This window comes from Rissa tridactyla, chromosome 9, assembly GCF_028500815.1.
Source record: "Rissa tridactyla isolate bRisTri1 chromosome 9, bRisTri1.patW.cur.20221130, whole genome shotgun sequence".
In the NCBI taxonomy this organism is placed as follows: domain Eukaryota; kingdom Metazoa; phylum Chordata; class Aves; order Charadriiformes; family Laridae; genus Rissa; species Rissa tridactyla.
The window spans coordinates 48,949,481-48,970,145 of record NC_071474.1 but is presented as its reverse complement, the minus strand read 5'-3'; the positions used below and the strand labels follow the sequence as shown (position 1 = coordinate 48,970,145).

At 67.9% G+C, this 20,665-nt stretch overlaps 1 protein-coding gene across 3 annotated transcripts in view; it reads left to right on the top strand.

Annotated features, from left to right (window-relative positions):
- The first annotated feature begins 238 nt into the window (after positions 1–238).
- The window catches only part of NHSL2 (NHS like 2), a 35,052-nt gene continuing 14,625 nt past the window's right edge, over positions 239–20,665 (top strand). The window contains exon 1 of one of the 3 annotated variants that reach the window (XM_054213819.1): positions 239–561. In XM_054213819.1, the coding sequence (XP_054069794.1) occupies positions 297–561 (265 nt within the window). In that variant the 5' untranslated portion in view covers positions 239–296. Of the gene's footprint in view, positions 562–14,546; positions 14,689–18,371; positions 18,641–20,665 lie in introns of those variants that run through there. The other 2 variants (XM_054213820.1, XM_054213818.1) reach the window with 2 other exon arrangements.

Here is a 20,665-nt window from a genome sequence, read left to right as displayed (position 1 = left end):
GCAGGGGTTCCCGCCGGGGACAGCCCCGAGCGGACCCGTGTCTCCCCGCAGCCCACGGCGCCAGGTCCGGTCTCTCCTTCCCGGCTGCCGGGATGCGGCCCCGGGCCCCGCCGCCGGCCCGAGCATCCCCGAGCGGGGCCGCCCCTCCCTCCTCTTCCTCCTCCTCCTCCTCCTCCCACCGTCCGGCCCCGAGCCCCGGCGCCGCGGCCGCCCCAGAGCCCTCGCAGCCGCGGGGCTGGCCGGGGGGAGCCGCCCCGAGCCGAGCCGGGCCGTGCCGAGCCGAGCCGGGCCGGGCCATGCCGTTCTACAAGCGGAGCGTGGTGGCGCGGCGCGGGCGAGCGGCGGTGCCTCTGGGCGAGCTGCGGGACGTTTGCAGCCTGGCGGCTCTCACCCTGCTCCGGCAGCTCGCCGACCTCTGCGGCCACTCGCTCGCCCTCCTGGGAGACATCGAGGGTCACCTCCTGGCCTTGGGTCGCCGCACCGGGCGGCTGCACCGTCGAGCCGCCCGCCTGCAGGCGCTGCTGCGGGGCCGGCCGCTGCGCGGGGCGCCCGCCGCCCCAGGTAAGGCCACCCCCGCCCGGCCACCCCCGGGGGGTCCCGGGGTCCCCCAGCCCCGGGGGGATGCGCGGCCCGGGGGTGTCACCCGTCAGGGCTGCACCCAGCTGCGAGGGGGATCCCATCTCCCCTCCCCAGTGCAGGGCGGTCCCCGCCGCTGCTCCCCCGACGTGGTGTTCCCCTCCCCGGGTGCCCCGCGTCCCCTCTCCGGGGCGTCTGACCCGCACCGGCTCCTGCTGTCGAGGTCCCCACTCCTCCGTCGGCGGGGAGGTCTGTCGGAGCCGGGGGACAGGGCGGCTGAGGAGCGGCGATGCCACCGCCAAGCCCGTTCCGTCAGGGCTGCCGGGGAAGCGTGGCCGGGCTGCGGCGGCGGGGTGAGGCTGGGGCAGCCCAGCAGCCGCCTCTCCCTCTGCCCGGCCTTTGTTTTCCCGCACACAGTGGGCATTTTCCAGGCGGCCGGCCAAGCACGCGTTTCACGCTGCGTCCCCGATTACCGGGAGCCGTGTCGTTCCAGCCTCTCCGGGAAAGTGGGGATGCCAGGCTGCGAGAGCTGGTCCTCGCCTCCGTGCCACTGTCCTTGCCTTGGAGGCTTCGCCCCGCTCCCGGGGCAGGGGACCGGGGTGGCCGTCCCCTCGCTGTGCTGGGGAGCTGCAGATCAGCGCGGAGCAGCTTTTACTCGGGGTTTTGTGACACTCAGGGCAAATGACAAGTTGTAGCCTGGGCGTCCTGTGTGTTCATCCCTCTCCTGGCAGCGAGTGGGGTTTGTTTCTGCCTGGACCGCTTTCACTTCCCATTTCAAGCGTTTCGGTTTGGCACAGGCTTCTCTGCTGGGTCAGAAGTGGGCAGCCTGTTTCAGAGGAGCTTAAAATAACCCCTTTTTGGAATTGTTTATAAAAGTTTGTTTTAAAAGGCTTTGTGGGGCGGGGAGGGGGAGTGCTGCTCGAGCACATTTTCCCCAGCAGTGCAGTGCATTTCTCAGGCCCTTGGCAAAACGCGTGTCTCTCGTGTTCTCTGCAACCCCCCTGGCAAGCGCCGTCCTGCTGCTGCGTCTGCATGGAGCCATGGGAATGAGTGCCAGCCCCTCGCAGCCCGCTCCCGGGTGCGGGGAGCCAGTGGGGACCTCAGCCCTGGCCCGGGGGATGCACTGCTTCCGCAAACGCTGCTGGAGTAAAGCAGTTACTGGGGTAAGAAGAGGCTCCTGCTGTCCCGTGCATCGGCCGGTAGAGAAATGAGGGGACAAGGAGGTCCCACCGTCACCTCAGCTGACCTGTGCACAGCACCGGTGCAGCGCCAAACCCTGCAGCGTCGTCACCCTACGTGCTGGACCGGTGTCACCCGGAGGGGGAGCTGGCCGTGACGGTGACCAGATGGCCCCTCGCCACCCGCGTCTGGCTGGCAGGTTGGGAACGCTCTGGTGGCCGCAGGAGCCTTGCATGCTGCCGCGGCGGCTGCGGGAGGCAGGGGGACGGCGGGGGGACGCGGGGACGGCTGCAGCGTGGCGAGGGCGGGAGGCGGCCGCTGCTGCCGGCGGGTTGGGTTTGTGGCCCCGGGGTTGTGTTTTCAGCTGCGCGTCGGTCCTGGCGCCTGGAGCTTCTCCTGGAGCAACATCACAGCTCGGTGCAAGCGGTGTCAGCTCCTCATCAGCTTATGCATGTGAACAGTGAATGTTGGTGCCTGTGCACGTGTGCGGATGTGCAGGGATGGCTCTCTCAGCTGGCTGGCTCGCTGCGGGTCGGAGGTGTGTGGTGATAAAAATGCTTTGATTTTTTTGGTGGCAATAGCTGGGGCAGTGCGAAGCGAGCGGGGCCGTGCCCACCACGGCTCCCCTTCACCCCTGCTCTGGGGCACAGAGACTTGCGGGGCGGTTTGCATTTCTCTCCGCACCCCAAGGGGAGCACAACCCACCCACCCTCCTGCCGGCTCCTCATCCATCCACCACTGTGGCCCCTGCAGCCAGCGGAGTGCGGAGCCCCCGGCTTTACTGAACTCTTTGCTTGGGGGCAGAACAAAATTCTGATTGCTGTTTCTGTTGCTGTTTGTTTTTCTAAGAGCTCCAGCACCAGCCAGTCGCGGGAGAACAGTTCATGTCCCTGGGGGACGGGAGCTCCTTGCGAGCCCCCGGCCCCCGTCGCTGTGGGGAGAGCAGAGACAGCCCGAGGCTGCGTGAGAACGCTTTGTACCCGGCTGCGGCACCATGCTGAGTCCCTTGAGTGAGGAGCAAATGCTTAACAACAGCCTGCATGGGGCTTGGGGTTCTTTTTCTCCTCATTTCCATTTCTTGATCCAATGGCAAAAATCACATTCCTCCTCTTAAACTGGAATAAAACCCCATCTTGTGCCCGGGAGGTGCAGGGGAACATCACCCAGAACCACAGGCGCCCTGGTGTAGCCTTCACGGAGCCAGCAGGGTCCAGGTGATGCGTCGCAGCCGGCCTGGCCACTGGTAGGGGCAGTGATGGCACAGGCCCTGGGGACGAGCGGTGCCGTCCCTCGGCAGGGCTGGAGCCAGCGCTGGCCCTGCGCGTTGCCGGCCGTGGCACCTGCCCGCTGCCATCACCAGCTCAGGTCGGCATGTGGTGGTTTGCCCTCCCCAAGGACAGTCCTCTCACCACTTCAGCTCCCGGGTCTGGGCATCCTCAGGCGGGTCAGGAGCCTTTGCTGGGCTTTGGTTCCTCCCAGGCAGGTTAAAAGCATCCGAAAGCTGTGGGTCTCCTCGCCAGAAGGGAAGTCCCGTGGCTGGGGAGCTTGGGCCACCACTGTGCAGCAGGATGTGTCCGTCTGTCTGTCTGGAGGCTGTGAGCTGGTGGGAGACGCCTTGTCTTCCTCATCAGGAGGGGGAGATGTTGGTTGCTGCCAGAGGGAGGAATCGCACGGCGAAGGGCCGGGGGAGCGCTCCATCCGGCGAGGCAGCGCGGCTGTTTCCAGCACGAGACGGCAGCCAAGGGCTGTCGGATTCCTCTGCTCTTATTCATCGGCGGTGGCGTGAGAGCGGGGAGGGTGGGCGCCTGTCCCCGGGGAGCCGGGCGCATCCCACCCACCCCCAGCGGCTCCGCTGCTGCCCCCCGGCACGGGGAGGCGAGGATGCTGGCGCTGGGCACAGGGGTCCCACCGCGGCCGATGGCAGAGCGGGGACCAGGCTCCCTGTCCCACTGCCCTTGGCACGGTCACATCTCGGAGGGGTGGGACTGGACCCATCACTCCTGCCAGCGCTTGGCACTGAAGGTGGGGGCTGCTGTGCAGCCCAGGAGAGCCCCCGGTGCTCGGGCTTGCCAGCTGTCGTGCTGATCCCCAACCGGGACCCAGCTCCACGGGCACCGGCTGGGTGACACGAGCCAGCGCTCCCGGCTCAGCGCCCTCCCCGCGGGACCCGGCGGCTCTAGAAATAAATCTCAGCAAAGAAGAGGCGGGGGGCCCGGCGCCAGGAGCTATTTAGACCACGGTCCCCGAAGAGCTGCGGGGACAGTTCTCTGGAAGAAAGGCTGGGCTGTGCTGGCAGGAGCAGCTGTTTACGGCTCTTGCCGTTCGCCGTGCCCTGACCTCCCAGCCTTCATCGCAAAACAAGCCGAGAGAGGCAGAGCCAGCCCCGCGCACGGCGCCCGGCTCCCTCCTCGCCAGGGGGTAAGGGCTGGCACAGGCGTTTTCCCCCAGATCCTCTCACTGGTTTTAAAAAAAAAAGAAAGGAAGAAAGAAAAAACCCCTTGCAGACTTGCTTGAGCGTCGTGCCAGGCTGGAGTGGCCGGGCTGTCCCTCGGCCCTGGGCAGAGCCGCTGCTGGGGACAGGGGCTGCAGCCGTGACCTGAGCCCCGGGGATGGCTCTGATTTGGGGGCCGGATAGCTGAGCCCCGCTCCCCCCAGCCCCACAGCTGCCCTTGCCAGCTCCTCTCCGTGGGGTCAGGGCCCTCCAATTTGGAGCGAAGATGCCGGGAGCGGTGCAGGGCTTCCGAGCCACGGGAGGGAGACACCCCAGTCCCAGGGGACGAGAAGGGCTGGTTTGGGGTGAGATGTGCGCCGCTGACGGGAAGGGGCACTTGCCACGGGGCAGCTCTGATCTCCCCGGCCATCAGGACAGGCTGTGACAAGCGCAGGGTGACCCATGGCAACGCTGAAGCAGTCTGGGGAGGTCCCTGCCCCGGGAGCCTGGTGCTGCTCAGCCTGGCCACAACCCGCCGCAGCCTCCTCTGCACGGCAGAGCGGCTCCCAGAACCCTCCCGGACCTCCAAGATATTTTCCCTGCCTGCTTTTTGCTACCCCAGCGGTGATCTCAGCTCCCCCAAAGGCTGCCTCGGCGCGGGCGGGAGGCTGAGCGAGGCTGGGATGGAGAGGTTCGGCTGCCAGAGGAGGGGGAGCGGGAGCCGCACCCTCCCTCTTAACAGGAACCGTCTGCGGGAGCGGCTGGGCGAGAAGGCGGATAGACGCGTAACGCACGTCTCCCACCCGGGCCCGCTTCGGCTGATGGCTGTCTGCAGCGGCGGGCCGGTAGCTGCTCTCTGAGAATGTGAGAGGGCAGCGCGGTGGCTCGGAGGAGCCGCCATCCCTGCCCCGCGGCAGCTGCCCCACGCCGCCGGCGGTGCTGCAAGGAGAGAGCGGCCCCGGCTGGGATTTGCCACCCTCCGCGGTTGCACACCCTGCCCCGGGGGGTGCGGTCCCTGCTCAGGGGACATGCTCAGGACATCTTGGGAGCTGGCGCTGAGGGTGGCATCGCCGGGTCGTTGCTGCGACCTCTCTCCCTCCCTGCGGGGGTTTTGCTGGGGCTGGGATTCCTGCTTAGACGGACCCAAATCCCGCTTCCGACAGGAGACATTTCCACCCTCGAGCAGCATTTTGAAAGGATTTGGCTGGGAGCCGGTCTGGCTGGTGTCTGTCCTCAGGAGCCGGGCAGTGGCCCTCAGGGGCAGCAGGTCCCCTGGGGACAAGCAGGTCCTCGGGACCCCCGTCGCCCAGCAAGAAGTGCACGGGGGCAGGAGGGAAGGTGGCCGCCACTGTCCCCTTGTGGCCTCGCACATCCCTGGTGTCCGTGTTTCCTCCTGCCTGGGCCGTGCCCTGCGGCGTGAGCTTAGAAGAGACTCCTGTAGCACCAGTCTCTCTGCAGCAGAACGGTTCCTCTGAGGACGCACTTACAGCATCACCCCGGCGGTGAACGCGGCAGCCGTTACGGTGCGCAGGAACACGGGTTGGCTTCAGCTGCGAGTCTCCAAAGAAGCTTGCATCATCTTGAAGCAGTTTGAAGGACGCATTCACCTCCGTGTGGAAGCAAGAGTTGGAGCTCACTTCAGCAACCCCTTTTCCAGCTGCAGGGATGGATCTCCTTGTCACTTGGGGGAGGAGGAGGAGTGAGGGTGCAGCGGGACCGCTCCCCGGGGCCTGCGTGCGGGTTGTCCGGGCAGCGAGGAGCAGCGGGGGGTCATTTCACTGCCGGCATTTCTGACAGCGCCCGAAGGTGCACCCGGACTCGCAGGAGGGCCTCCTGCTCCCTCCTTCAGCCGGTTGCTCTGTAAAGCACCAGCAGCTGCTGGGGCTGGGCTTTGGAGAGGAGGTGACGCCCTGGGCCAGGCTGGAGGGCTCTGTCCTGCCTCGGTGGTGCCAGGCGCTGGACCCAGGGGGATGCCACAAGGACCCGCACTGCTGTGGATCAGCGGCTCGTCCCCCCAGCGCCTGCCGTTCGTGGGACTTTCCTACTTTGCCAGTGCCAGATGCTGTGCAAACCTGATGGGCCAGCTCCACGCAGCACACGGAGCGGCTCCTCGGCACGGCAAAGGTCGTCTTGAGGCAGAAACAACTGAAAGGCAGGAGTCGCTCACCCCAGGGCCGGGGTCCCCTCTGCCAACCGGGACTGGGACGCGGCCAGCGGGCATGGCCAGGGCTCCTACCCCTCTTCCCAGGGGTGAAATATATGGGGCCAGTGTGTGGACTGCCCTGTCACAACCCGCTGTGGGGCACAGGGACACGAGCTGGGGTGTTCAGAGCACCCCATAGCCCTGCCCCACGTCCCGAGCCCAAGCCCGGGCTCCCAACGAGCGGGGATTTCAGGAGTGCTGGCAGCACTGTGGCATCGGGGCTATGGCACAGCGGGGCAGGCAAAGTAAGTGGGGCACCCGGCTGGCAACGCTTTGGCACCTGCGCATGTTGCCCACCTGCCCATGCTCTCGGCCACCTCCCGGGCACAGCCACAGCGTGGGGAGGGGATGCCGATGCTAGCTGCCAGCAACAAGTCCTGCCCCCAAACCCGCAGCACCCCAGCCACCAGCATCCTCCCCCACAGCCCCTCGTGTCCCAGTGTCCCCACCGCCCAGCCGCTGCCGCTCAGCCCCCCAGCCCGGCTGCCAGCCTCCCTGCGTGCCGCTGTGGGTGCCAGGGCTGCAGGTTGTGTCTCCAGGCAGGGCAATGGCCCCCCCACCCTGACACCCCTGTGCAGCGGGGTGCCCCATGCACCCCCCCCGAGTCATGTCCTGTGGCCTCGCTGCCACCCACGGGGCGCTGTGGCTGTGCCTGGCACTGCCCAGCATGGCCCAAATGCCACCGATGGCTCTCACATGCCAACTTTGTGCATGCTGGCCACCCTCTGCCTCACTCCTGATGGGCATGGGGGGGACGCAGGGGCCTTTCCTGGTTGCTTGGGGACCCATCAGTCCCTTGGGGGCTCATGAACTGTGTGCTCCCCAGGTACCTGGTGCCCAGCACTGTGCCCGCTGGCCATACACGGCACCCTGCGGCCGCTGGCACGGGGCCGGGCAGCATGCTGGCTGCTGCGCACGCACAGGGACTGTTCGCCGGCAGCACAAAGCCTGGATTGAGCAGAGCTGGCGTGGCGCTGGAGGGGCTGAGGATGCTGGCAGGGAGAATCGGCTCCTCTTCTGCTCGGCCGTGCCAGTGGGCTCCGCCACCCTCCTCCTGCGCTCGTGCCTGGCAGCGAATACGGCCGCCCGCCGTGGGCACTGGGATGCCGCTGGCGGGGGAGCGGGCTGGTGCGGCTCTGGGTGAGTACCCGCCGGCACGCTGGGGTGATGGACCCCCTTCCACTGGAGCCCAGACCCCCGGCGCAGACTCCAGTCTGGCATGGAGCATGGCTGGCAGCTGGTCCCAGCTCCCGGAGCCTTAGTGGAGCTGCCGGGCGGCGGGGGGAGGCTGAGCGTGGTGGGCAGTGTGGAGATCGGGAGCAGGTCGTTAGCCCCTCCAGTTAATCTAATGACGGCAGATCGAAGCAGCCGGGGGGGAGAAGCTCATTCCCCGAGTTAAGCAGGCGATGGCTGTTAGCTGCGATTTTCCTCCCTTCCCGGCACCTTGAGTCCCCGGCCGTATCCATGCTGAGCAGCACGGCCCGAGCCTGAGCTTGGATCCCGCCTCAGTGTCCCCGTGGCCAGGCAGGAGGACGGGGACAGCAGGTCACAGGGCAAACACCATCCTCACGCATGTGCTTACGTGTCCGTACGTGTCTGAGCGTGCACGCCTGTGCCTGTCGCAGGGGCGAGGGGCTCCTGGGCATGCTGTGGGTGTCGGGGTCTGTGCCGCCCGTGCTCCACGCCGGCTGCTCTTGGTGGAGCCTCAGCCGGTCCGTGGCTCTCGTGGTCTCTGACATCCCAATGGAAAGGGGTTCCTGTAGCTCACAGCCGGCGCCAGCAGTTGTGAGCCCCAGAGCGCCCGGGCACTGTGAGGGGATGCGGTGCCTGGAGAGACGCTGGTGGGTGGTCCCGAGGCGCTTGCTCCGTGCACAGTGGAACTGAGGGGTCTGTGCTGGTGTGGGGTCAGCGCTGAGACAAACCCCACGCAGGGCAGGGTCCCTGCTCCGTCCTTTGCCATCCCTCGCAGGGTGCTTGCTGCACCCGTGGCTGCCGGCCCCAGCCTGTCGGCAGAGCGGGGGCTGCCCGGGCCCCTTCCCTGCCCGCAGCGCGGGTGCCGGGGCTCCTTCCCAGTCCCGGCTGGTGTCCTCCTGCCGGGCAGGGCTCGCCCATCGCCATCCAGGAGGCTCTGGCATGGCCGCATCCTGCGGAGCAGAGGGAGCAGAGCTCTCTGTGCAGATCCAGCTTGCGGGCGCATCCCTGCGGGTGCACCGAGAGGCTCCCTGGCTCCGGCCGGCCCCCCCGCGCATTCCCCCTCCCCACGGCTGTGGCCAGCAGCCGGCAGCTCCCGGGTGGTCCCGGCTGTCAGGCTGTGCGTGGGCTGCGGGGCCACCTGCGAGGGGCCGCCTCTGTGGGACCGGCTCCCTTCCTGCCCGCTCGGGAGCCCAGCCAAGGGGCGGCCTGGATGGCTGCCGCCCCCAAGGCCATGGGGTGCAGCCAGCCTCCGGGGTGGCTGTGGGTCTGGCTTTGGGCTTCTTCGGGCTGCTCCCCAGTGAGCCCTGGGGCCAATGGCTTTGGCAACAGGCTGCCGGGAGGCTGAGATGCTCCAGTTCATCCCATTGCACCCCACGCTGGGAGACAGCCCTGCTGACCAGCGGGTACCCGAGAGAGCCGGAGCAGAGGGAGGGTCTCTGAGCGCCTCCAGAGCCGCTGGGATGTTGCTAATGAGAGGGGGGCGACAGCCAGCATTCACCCGGGAGCTGCTCAGCAGGCTCTGCCCCAGGCCCGGGGTCAGGGGCGATGTCTGGCCGTAGGAAAGCATGTGTGGCGCTGGTGAGGAGCTGCGTTTGCTCCTTAGAATCCTCCAGTCCTGCCTGCACCGTCTGCTCTGGAGGTGGCACATCCATCTCGTACCGCGAGCGTGACCCACGCGCGGGGGGGTGGCAGGAGCACGTTGGCTCCTGCTCCGCGCAGCGCCGCTGGCACCCCAGCTTCGCTGCACCTGGGCACTCCATCCCTGCGTGCGACGCGTTTCAGCTGCGCCAGGCTCGTCCCCGGCATCCTCGCCCTCCGCTCTCTCCCCGGCAGCCCGGCGGCATCTCGGGCACGGCAGATCCGCTTGCGCACCACGTGATGGGCACGCACAGCCTTTCCAAACATGCCCACATCACCGCCCGAGGGACGCGGCCACACTTCATGGGGTTGTTTGCCGGCACTGGCAGACAGGCAGAAGCTGCCAGATCATTTCCTAAAGCGGCAGCAAAAGGCTAATGGGGAGTTTCTGCTGCAGCAAGCGGAACGGGCAGCGGGAGCGTGAAGCGAGGCTAACGCACACCTGAGCTGGCAGCCGGTGCCGTGGGACGAGCGCTGTCAGAGGGTTGCTGCCGGCACCGGTGCCTTCCCTGCCACAGCCCATGTCGGCCCCGCGTGGCCGTGCAGCCCTGTGGCTTTGCAAGCCCTTTTTTTCCTGGTTTGTCTGGGACAGGCTGTGGATGTGCATGGGAATGGCTCATGCCGTGCTTAAGCCCGTGGAAAGCCTGAGGGTGCCCGGTGCAGGGCGCTGAGCGGGGAGAAGTCAGGGAAAAGGCTAGGGGGGGTTTGGGCTGGCGAAAGCTGCCTGCTGGCCCCAGGCGTAGCGAGAGGTAAGTGCAGGGTGGCAGGGTGCCTGGCCTGCCCCACACGTCGCCCTGCTCCCCCGGGAGTTCTCCAGCCGCGGTGCAGGGCCGTGGCTGAGGGACGCCCGGTGCAGACCCAGCAGCGCTGGGCTGGCAGCAAGAGGCAGGTTGGTGGGTCGCGTGGTGCCCGTCGGCCTGTGCCACCCGTGCTTTGGCGAGGGGCTCCCAAAGCCTTTCCCCAAGCCCCCCGGGAGCGTGCCCGAGCCTGGTGCTCCTGCTGCAGGCGTGGGGCGCGCTGTGGGGCCGTCCTCTCCCCGCAGACAGGCGAGGGGGGCAGCTCGAGCCGCTCCGGGACGGAACAAAGCCCAGCTGCCTGATCCCTCTTAATTACGGGAGAGGGGAGGCTGGCGCTGCCCACAGCAGCCACACGGGCTGGCATGGCCTGACAGCGCGGGTGGCGGGGTGGCATCTCCTCTCCAGGGGTCCCACTGCTCTCCCCCCTGTTGCGGCTCCCGGGAGCTGCCGGAGGGACGCCAGCCGGCAGCCGTGCCGTGTGGGACGGGCTGGCAGGACGCTCTGGCCTCGCTGCGTCTCCATGGCTCCGGCACCCGCAGCGGGGACGTGTAGCTATATCTTTAAGAAGGGCCTGGGCTGGGGTGGGAGAAGCGTTTCCATCCAGCCTTTCTCCCGGCAAACCTGGATCGAGTTAGCGCGAGCGAGCGAGCGGCGGAGTTGGCGCCGTGACCGTTCCCCCGCTCCCAGCCAGGGCAGCCGTCAGCTCACCCCGTGAGCGGCCATGGGGGTTCGGGGCAGCCGAAGGAGAGGAAGAGGAGGAGGCAGAGCTGGGTACGTAGAAGTTTTATCCTCCTCCCCACCCGCCGGACTCCCTGCCCTGCTCCGGGGAGGGGGTGGCAGCGCCACAGGATGAGGGCAGGGAGCGCGGTGGGCGTGCGGCAGGGGACGGGTGGCCGTCTCCAAAGGTGGGTGCTGGCAGTGGCACCCCTGGGGCTTGCCCGCACGGCCGGGGCTGGCAGAGCCGCCTGCTGGGCTCCTTCTGGCTCCCGCCCTCACGGGCTGAGCGATGGGCATGGCGGGATGGGGCCTCAACGCCTGTCGTGCGAGGGCTTGCAGCGCCGGGACACGCCGCAGTGACAGTGAGCAGAAGCCCATGGGGGGATGCAGTGCCCTCCCCTCCCTGGCAGTGCCCGTGCCCAGCCCTAGGGCTGGATCTGCCTCTCCTCTTTCTCCCCACCCGCTCGGGACCCCCGTCAGGAGGAAGGTGCCCAGCGTGCCCCTGCACTGCTGCCCGCCTCCTGCCGCCGTGGGCAGGGGTGCTGGGGGACCTGGTGGCCGTGTGGGGGGAGATGCCAGTGGGATGTGGGACCATGGCTTGCACCCTGGGTGTCCCGTGATGGGCTCATAAATGGCGCAAACTGGTGATGACATCGTGGCACGCAGTGGCAGTCCGGCTCTGCGCTGGTTCTCTGGCACAGCCGTTTTGGGGTGCGTTTGGGTTTCCCGAGCCAGAGGGAGCTCTGGGTGGCTGGGGGTGTGGGTGCAGGTTGTTGGGGTGATCAGGGCCAGGGTCCCCGTGTCCCCTTGCAGCTTGTCCTGTGCTGGTGGCATGGTGGCCAGCAGAGGACCCCGTTGCTGTGCCCGGCCTCCCCTGAGCTGCTGGGGGGCGCAGAGCAGTGGTCCTGAGCCTGGAGAAGAGCCTGGCTGTGTTATGGCCATAAGCCAGCTGGGCACTGTGATGCTGAGCTCTGGGCGTGCGGGGTTGGCATGGTGCAGCGTTGGCTCCCCCAGTATGCCCACCCCGTGCACAGTGCAACGAGGGGCTCCAGCAGGCTGCTGGGGACGCAGCTGCTCGGGGGAGCCAGGCTGCGGGTGCCTCCGGCCACAGGCAAACCGGGAGCAGGGAGGGCAGCGGGGCAATACCCCGTCCCAGGGAGGATGGGTTAGTCCCCGGTACAGCTCCCGGGACACGGAGCAAGGAAATATGTTGCTGCACGGGAGGAATCCCAGGAATGCAGAACCCGGAGGGGACACGAGGTGGCACGGCAGTTTCAGCCCAGCTTTTCGGTGGCTGCAGGCGGATTCCCTGCCAGGGCCGGGCCAGGGCGGGCAGGCAGGGGGTCACCTTCAGCGGGGCGAGCGGAGGGGGTGCTGGGCATGGGGCTCCACGTCCCGCGTCTGCCGTCCTGCTCGGCCGGCACCCACCTGGCACCCACTGCGCTGGGATGTGGGACCCCTCAGGGTCCGGCACCCGCTCTGCTGGGATATGGGACCCCTCGGGGTCGGATGCAGCCCTGGGAGCAGGCGGTGCTGCGTGCTCTCCGCAGAGCCTGTGCGGGGCTGCACAGCCCTGGCCCCACTCCACCGGCCTTGGCCTGGCCCCGAGCCGTTGTTCTCCAATGAGCTCATCTGCTTTGCTGGTTATTATTTTTTAACGTGGTCTCTTGGCCAGAAAATAATCAGCTCGTCCACTTAGCGAGTGTTTATGGCTTCTTCAAGGAAGCTGCTTTCTCTGCCAGGAGAGGGGCTACTTTGGAAATGGAGAGCTGAGCCGCCCACTGCTCAGGGCCGGATGGAGCCGCCGGCATGGTTTTTTCCCCGGCTCCACGCCACGGGCACGGGGAGCTCACTTGGGCTGGAAAAAGCGCGCAGTCGGGAAAGCGCAGGCGGGCTGCACGCACCCACGGGGCTCGGAGGAGGACGCCGGGTCTAGGGCTGCGCCACAAGAGATGAGGAGTAGCTGGGAGTGATGAGTTGCTTCCTCGGCTCCCCGGGACAGGGTGCAGACAGACAGCCGTGCTGCCGAATCGTGGGCCCCACAACCCACAGTGCGGCTGGTTGCAGAGGTGCCACTGCAGCCTCGCTCAACACCGCAGGCCTTGCCTTGGCTGGGGGCTTGGAGGAACGGGAGAAAACATTTTCTCAATGGCATTTCTGCAAACCACCCCAGGCCCACCTCCGTCCTTCTTCCCGGAGAGCGCGCGGGGGCCGGGGCGAGGTGGGAGTACGCCGGCGCTGCCCGCAGCCCCTGCCGCAGCCCCATGGCGGGCTGTCCCCACGAGCCGAGGCGCTGCCACAGCCCTGCCACTGCACGGGGACACGGCACGGGGCCGTGGGGGCTGGGGGTGCCACCGCAGGGCCCCCGCACCGCTGCGGCTGTCACACCCACCTGCTCCCACATCAGTCACACAAACCGCTCCTTGCGCCAAGTACTGATCCAATTTGTGGCTGTTTCCATAACAACCTCCCAGCGCTTTCTGGTCCTTTCTGTCACTACGCGGATGCTGAGGTTCTTTGGCGTGTAAGGGACGGAGCTGAGCCATCACCGAGCACCTCCGGCTCCTGGGGGCAAAGGGCAGCTCCCTTGCTGGAGGCTGGGGCACGTTGAGCAAGTTTCCCCCGACCTGGGAGTGGGTTTTACCCCATTAGAGGGCTACGGTGAGGTTTGGGCTGGGGGGAGAAGGAGCCTAAGGGCAATAGTTGATCCAGGTGTGCAGCCCTCTCATGGGAGGGTCCCCGAGTGCAACTCAGCCTTGTGCAGATGTGGCACTGCCTGGGATGCTTGGGGACAGGGATGGGCCCCTGGAGGTGCTGGCAGCCAGAGACCCCCCAGTTTCTCCTACCAGAGACCCCATCACCCGCAGGCCTGGCTCTTGCAGGCTCCCATGGTTCTCACTCAGGCTTTCCCCACGGGCTGCCAGCCCCGAGAGTTCACCCCACACCCTCCCACTGCGCCACCCTCGGGTCCCCCACCCAGCCCCAGCCCCATCACCCCGTGGCGGCTGCCCAGTCCCCCACACCCAGGCCCAGCATCTCACAGGGGCTGCCCAGACCTAGAACCTAAGACACCCCACCCAGCTCCAACACCCCGGGGTGCCGCCCTGTCCTGGTGTGTCCCCCCCTCCATCTGCAGCCCAGTCACCCCGTGGGGGCTGCCCAGCCCCAGAACCCCCCACCTATCCCCACCCCCAGCACCCCATGGGGGCTGCCCGGCCCTGGCACCCCTCCACACAGCCCCAACACCCAACACGGGCTGCCCCACCCCAGGACCCCTTCCCAGCCCCAGGACCCCCCACCCATCCCCATCATCCCGGGGGGATGCTTGGCCCTGGTGCTCCCCTGACCCTTCCCCATCCCCATCACCCCGGGGGGCTGCCCGGCCCCAGGACACCCCAACCCCATCACCCGGGGGGGATGCTCAGCCCTGGCGTTCCCCCCCACCTTCCCCAGTCCCATCACCCCGGGGGGGTGCTCGGCCCTGGTGCCCCGCGACCCTTCCCCAGCCCCATCACCCCCGGGGCGCAGCCCGGCCCCGCCGCCCCCCGCCCGCCGGGCCCCGCGGCCCCCGTCCGCCCCCCGCAGCAGCCGCCATTGGGCGCCGCTCGGCGGCCCCGGCGCGGCGGCGGGCGGGCTCCGAGGGGGCGGCCGGGCCGGCGGCCGATGCGGCGGCGGCGGCGGGGGGCCCGCCCGGCGCGGCGCGGTGCGGTGCGATGCGATGCGGCCCGGCGGGGCTCGGCCCGGCCCGGCCCGGCGGCTCCTCCCCGCTCGGCGCGGCGGGGCGGCGCGGCGCGGCGGGCCCGGCGGCGGGGGAGGCATGGAGCCGGCGGGGAGCGGCCCGGGGGCGGCGGCGATCTGACCACCTGGGCCGGGCGAGAGGCGGCGGAGGATGGGCAACGCGCAGCGGAAGGCGCCGCGCAGCCAGCGGCGGGGCAGGATGCGCTCAGCAACAGGTACCGGGCACGGGACGGGGCGGGAGCGGACCGCGGCCCCCGCCGCCCCCGCCGCCCCCGCCCCGCGGGCGGGATGCAGCCGGCTGCAGCGGCGGCGGCGGCGGCGGAGGGGGCGGGGGGTGTCGGCCTCTGCCGCGGTGTCCCCCCCTTCCCCCCGGGCTGCACGGCCCCTTTGGGTCGCTTGGAGGACACGGGGAGAGGTCACCTCCAGCTGAGGCTTGGCCGCACTGGCAGGGACGGCGAGGGATGGAGGTCGCGGCGGGGCCCACCGTGGTCCTCCGGCATGCGGAGCAGGTGCCGACCCACACCCCAGGCTGCGGGGAGCCAGCCCCGGGCAGTGGGGAGCCAGCCCCGGGTAGCAGGGAGCCGGCTCCAACCACAGGGAGCCAGCCCCGGGCAGTGGGGAGCCAGCCCCGGGTAACAGGGAGCCGGCTCCAACCACAGGGAGCCAGCCCCGGGCAGTGGGGAGCCAGCCCCGGGTAGCAGGGAGCCGGCTCCAACCACAGGGAGCCAGCCCCGGGCAGTGGGGAGCCAGCCCCGGGTAGCAGGGAGCCGGCTCCAACCACAGGGAGCCAGCCCCGGGCAGTGGGGAGCCAGCGAGGAGCAGTGAGGAGCTGGCTCCAACCATGGGGAGCCAGCCCTGAGCCGCAGGGAGCCACTTGCAACGATGGGGAGCCATCCCTAGGCAGCGGGGAGCCAGCTCCGAGCTGCGGGGAGCCAGCCCCATGGTGCAGGGAGATAGCTCCGAGCTGCAGGGAGCCAGCCCCATGGCGCGGGGAGCCAGCTCCAGCAGCGGGGAGCCAGCCCCATGGCGCGGGGAGCCAGCCCCAGGCAGCGGGGAGCCAGCCTGGGCACAGGGGAGGCCTTGCACTTGCTGGTCCTCGAGCTGGGTCCTGCCCAGGCATGGAACCCGTGTCTCCATAGCCCCCGCACCCCCAGCCCCCTTCTCACACTGATCGCAAAGGCGGTGGGTATCTCAAACCACAAAGTACTAAGGAAGGTAGAAAGCCCTGTAAATCTGGAGGAGGCGCGTGGGGGGAGCAGGGTGAGCAGAGGGCTCCCCCAGAGCCGGGAGCGGGCAGCCAAGCACAGGTGCCCTCTAAAAAGCTGGATCGAACAAGCAGGACCTGTCCGGTTGCTCCCACCGGGCTGGCCCGGGCAGTTCAGCAACCCTTTCCAGACTCCCGGGACTGCGGCTCCCCTCCCCAGCCCAGCCCCGCTCCTGGAAATGCCAGAAGACCCGGGAGGTTGGGGGCTGCCACGGCTGCTGGCTCGGGGACCTGTCTCAGCTCTGTTCCCCCACGTGCCCCGGAGCCCAGCCTGCCGGGCTCTGCTGGCCCTGGCTCCTGCTGCCCTTTGCCTGGCCACTGGCTGGAGAGCCGGGCCACAGCAGTGCGGGCAGCAGCAGGGAGCTGCCAGCCCTAGGAGAGACCTCAGGAAAATTGCTTAGAAGCTGCAAGAAAATGGGGAGTGATTGTCACAGCCCAAGTGACTGTCACAGCTTAATAATTAGCGGGCAGAGGGGGTGGAAGTACAGCCTATCTCTGTCTAATTTTGCAGCTGCCGTTGTAGCGATGGTTGCAAAGGACTGGAACAGGGCAAAAGCGCTTCGGGTTGCGTGGGGGATGAGGAGAGACGCTGATCCGGCGGGTCCTGAGGGACGAAGGATGCTGTGCCGGTTGGTACCCAGCACATGGCCCTCGGCTCCCATCCCGCAGGGCACAGGCCGGGGGCGGGCGCTGGACGGTGGGGCTCAGAGGGGCCACGGGCTGCTGGGCTGCTCCCGCTTGCCTCTCCCACTCGAGCGACTGTCCGGTGCAGCTGGGAGTGGGACGGGAGCTAATCGCACTTCTGCATCATCAAAGGGATTCTTGGGAGCTGCAGATCCACTTCCCTGCGCTGCCGGGAAGGGCCCGAGGGGGGGTTGCGAGGCCAGACCCTGCGCGAAGCTGGTTCATCTCTGTCCTCGGGCGCAGGGTGCGTCTCCCTGCCGGCCGGGAGATCTCCAGCACATCTTCCTCCCAGTGCCTGGCCTCCCCTGGGGAGACGGCAGAGCTGTGCCTGGCTGCTGGCAGCAGGGAGGGACAGGATTTAGCACTGGACAGATGGAAACTCGTCTTGGGCATGGAGCTGGGGTGAATACTTGGATGCTCCCAGGCCATTTAGGCTTGGGGCTGCAGGGACCTCGATGGCTTGGGCATTCCTGAGTTGCTACACGCAGGCTTCCTGGCGGAGAGGCGGCGTCGGGTCCAGGCTGGAGCTTATCTGCCGAGGGGAGGGAGCTGAAACGTGATAAGCAGCAGCCCTGCGGTGGGTCTGGGTCGCTGGCGGGGTGGGATGCCCGCAGGCTGGGACAGGAGGGCAGCGACCCCCGGTACCAGGAGGTACCTCGGCTCATCTCGGGCAGGATCATTTTTCTGCCCTGTGCACAGGGCAGCACAGAGGGGTCTTTACGCTGGCATCCCCGATCCTTAAAATCCAGCCTTCCAGCATCATTGATGCTCCTCTAACACTGGTGGGGGCTCGCATCCCCTTGCACCCCTTCCGCACACATCGGAAGAGCGGAGCAGGCTGCTCCAGAGCCTGGAGTGCTTGCTTGTGAGCGTGGTGGTGTTTGGAAGGGCTGGTCGGAGAAGGCAGCGTGCTTGTACGCTGCTGGAACTGATGTGATGAGTTTGCAGGTCTCTGTGCCCAGTGGTCTGGTGGGGCTGGGAGGCAGCGCTCCAGTTACTGCGTCTGTCCTCGGCTGGCACTACAACCGCAGGACAGGATCCCGGAAAAAGCATGGGCCATTGGGGCGCATCTCCTTGTCCCCCCATCTTTCGGAGCCTTGTGCAAGTGCTGCTTGGGTTGTGGGGGGGGAGAACGAACTCTGCTGGTATCTGCTGTCCTTTACCCACCCCGTCATTTGGGTTGGCTGCGTCGCTGGGTGCCTGGCACGGCGGTGGATGGTACCAGCCCCTGGCAAGGCACGTGCTCCCCGCCCTGCCCCAGTGGCCCCAAAGCTGCTTCCCGAAGTAAGCCAGGGCTCGGGGCTGCATTCCTGGCTCTGCTGCAGCTCCCAGGGGCCTCCGTCCCTTGGGAAAAGCAGGCTCGGCTTTGCACATCCTCGGGGCGCTGGGAAAGTGCTCCCCGAGGAGCCTTTGCTCACGGCTTTTGGAAGGAGCCCAAGTGAGAGGGAGCTCTGGGGGCTCCTGCAGCTTCCAGGGCAAAGTCAGGTGAATTCAGAAAGGCCCCCCCCGACTTGTTTTAGCTAAAAAGTGTTGGGAGGCTGGGTGGAAAAGGCAGCTCAACCCAGCCGGGAGGCAGTGGCAGGCTCCGGGCACTGATTTCCAGGTGAGGATGCCGACGGCTGCTCCAGCTGGGACACGCAGGAACAGAAGTGCTCTGCTGGGGCATGAGCCAGCTTGTCCTGGTGTCCCCCCAAGTCACCCGTGGCTTTCAGGTGGTGCCGGTTGCTGCTCCAGCCGTGGCTGGGTGACGTCCGGGCTCCGTGGCTCTGCTCAGCTTGGGGGAGCCCAGCCTGTCCTTGCCATGGCCCCCAGGACCCCGACCCCTCTCTGGGCACTGCAGCAGGGATGTACGGAGAGTGGGACGAGCCCCTCCACCCCGACCCGCCGCTGTTGCTGGACTCCCGGGCGAGCGGCCGGTGGGGTGGGTGGCCAGAGGATGGGCTGTGCAACACCGCAGCCCCTCCGCCATCCCTCCCCGGGGCCGGTGGCAGGGAAGGAAGAGGGGCCGGGACCGGGACAATGGGCTGTGGCGCTGACTCAAACAGCCAGTTCCTGGTCGCTTCCTCTCCCCGCGGGCTGGAGCCGGCAGCGGACGGGGAAGGCGGTGGAAACTCACTTCTCCCGGCCTGGTTTTGAAGCAAGGGCTCCCGGGCGGCAGGAGCGAGCACCCGCAGCCATGGCCAAGGTGGAGTGGCTGCTGGCGCCCTGGCACCGGGCAGGTAAGTCGGGCAGGGGTGGGCAGCACGGGCAGGGGCAGGCAGTGGGGCAGCGTCCCCCGAGAGGAGCAGGCAGCGAGGGCAGAGGAGTTTGCAGGAGCCCTCTCTCTGCAGGGCGAGACCCCGGGTTGGCGCCTCCTGAGGGGCACAGGGACGCGGAGGGTCTTGTCTCCATGCAATGGCCGCAGGGTCAGTGCTGCCTGGCAGTGCGGGTCGCGTCCCGCCTTTCCCAGCCTGGCCTCGACTGTGGTGTGTCCCCTGCCCTTTTAAATCCTTGCTGCCCTTCCCCAGCCTGTTGGGTTTGTCCTTGTTCTCTGGCAAAGCAAGAGAAGCACAGAGCCCCCCCACCCATGCGTCCCACCGACCACTCCTCAGGCTGGGGCTGAGCCCCACTGCACGGGTCCTGCCTGGCCCCATGGTGCTGTGCCCTCCGGGCAGCTCTCGCTGGCTGGTGGCAGCGGGAGTGGGGACCGCACGAGCGTGTGTCGCCATCGGCCGGGGCTCTCGCTGCTCTCGCTGCCCTCGCCGTTGCTCCTGCTGTGGCTGATTTCACGTCTCGGGCCCCTTTGTCCTGGGGCCTGGCCGCGTTCCCCTCTCAGGCGACTTCCTCGCATTGTCCCGGCTCCGCGGAGTGTAAAACCAGCCGGGCACAGGGGAAGCAGCGCTTTCCTGGAAGCACCCCTGCCCGGCGAGGGGCTGCAGCCTCTCCGGCACAGGCAGCCCACGCGCCGGGGAGAGCTGCGAGCGCTGCCCCGGGCATCCATGTGCCGCCCAACCCTCCCGGCCAGGCTGGAGACGTCACCGGGGCAAAGCCAGCGGGCAGCGGGCACCCAGTGCCTGGGGTCGCCCTCGGCTGCGGTGTGCGGTGGTGCTGTGCCGGGGTGCCGAGGGCTGGCTGGGGCTGGGGCTGGCAGGTTGCCGTGCCAATTTCCTGGAGTTCTCGAGAAAGGCTCATGCTTGTTTTTTTGGCTGGGAAACACGGGAGAGTGAGGGTTGTGATACCAGGCTGCTAGATAGCCACAGCGGGGCTGGGAGAAGGGCTCCCGGGGGTCTGATCCTGCCACCCGTGGCTGGTGGCTGTCTGCAGGGTCTGGCCAGGCTCCGGGGTGGCACAGGCGGGGTGATGAGAGCACCCGCGGCCCCGCCAGCCCCGGGGCTGCTGCTCCATCCTCAGGAGCGGTGGCTCTCGGCCCCTCGGCGGGGAGCGGCGTGAGTTCATCTTGGTGGGCTGCGGTACCACGCCAAGCCCCGCTGCGAGCGCGGCCGCGGGCACTTCCCATTCCCGCAGCACGGGCGGATGGCGCGGGGGCTCCTCCTGTGCCGGCCTCGCCGGCCAAGTCCTCCCCACAGCACACGCGCCTCCCCGCCTGCCAAAACTCCCTGACGGGGGCCTGGCTCACGTTGCCGGAGCTAAATGTACCCGGAGCGGCTTTTGCCCTGTCGCCCAGCCTTTGCGCCTGCTGGGCTCAAGGGCAGTCACCAAGGCAGCAGTGCCACAGCTCGTGGGGACTTCAGCTGGTGTCAGTTGTCCCTCTGTCACCCTGCTGCCACCGCGGCAGGGCACCCCACCGCAGGAGGCTCCCCCAGCCCCTCTGTATGGGGTCACGGCTGGCACTGTGTGTGGGGAGCACATGCGTCCCCTCCACCCCTGCCCTACACAAGGCATGAGGCAAAGGTGATGGATCGCTTGGGATCCGCCTGGAGAAAGACGGCTTTTATCTGTTTTGCTGGATCTCATCACGGGGCCAGGCAGGCAGAGTACCCGAGCACGCTGTTAATTCTGAGCCCTACTGATGGACAGTGACGTTATTGACTGTTTTGCTGCTGGTGGTTTTGGCAGAAACCTCTCACATAATCCAACCTTTTCCCCACGAGCTGGGAGACCCTCACAGCCGCCAAACCCACCACCCCTGCCAGCAACTTCTGCGGTGCCGTTTTCTCCTCTCGGTACAAAAGTCGGTTGACTGCATGGATGGCCCAGCCTTGCTGTGGGCTTGGAGGTGTGCCCGCAAGACATGTGACAGAGGG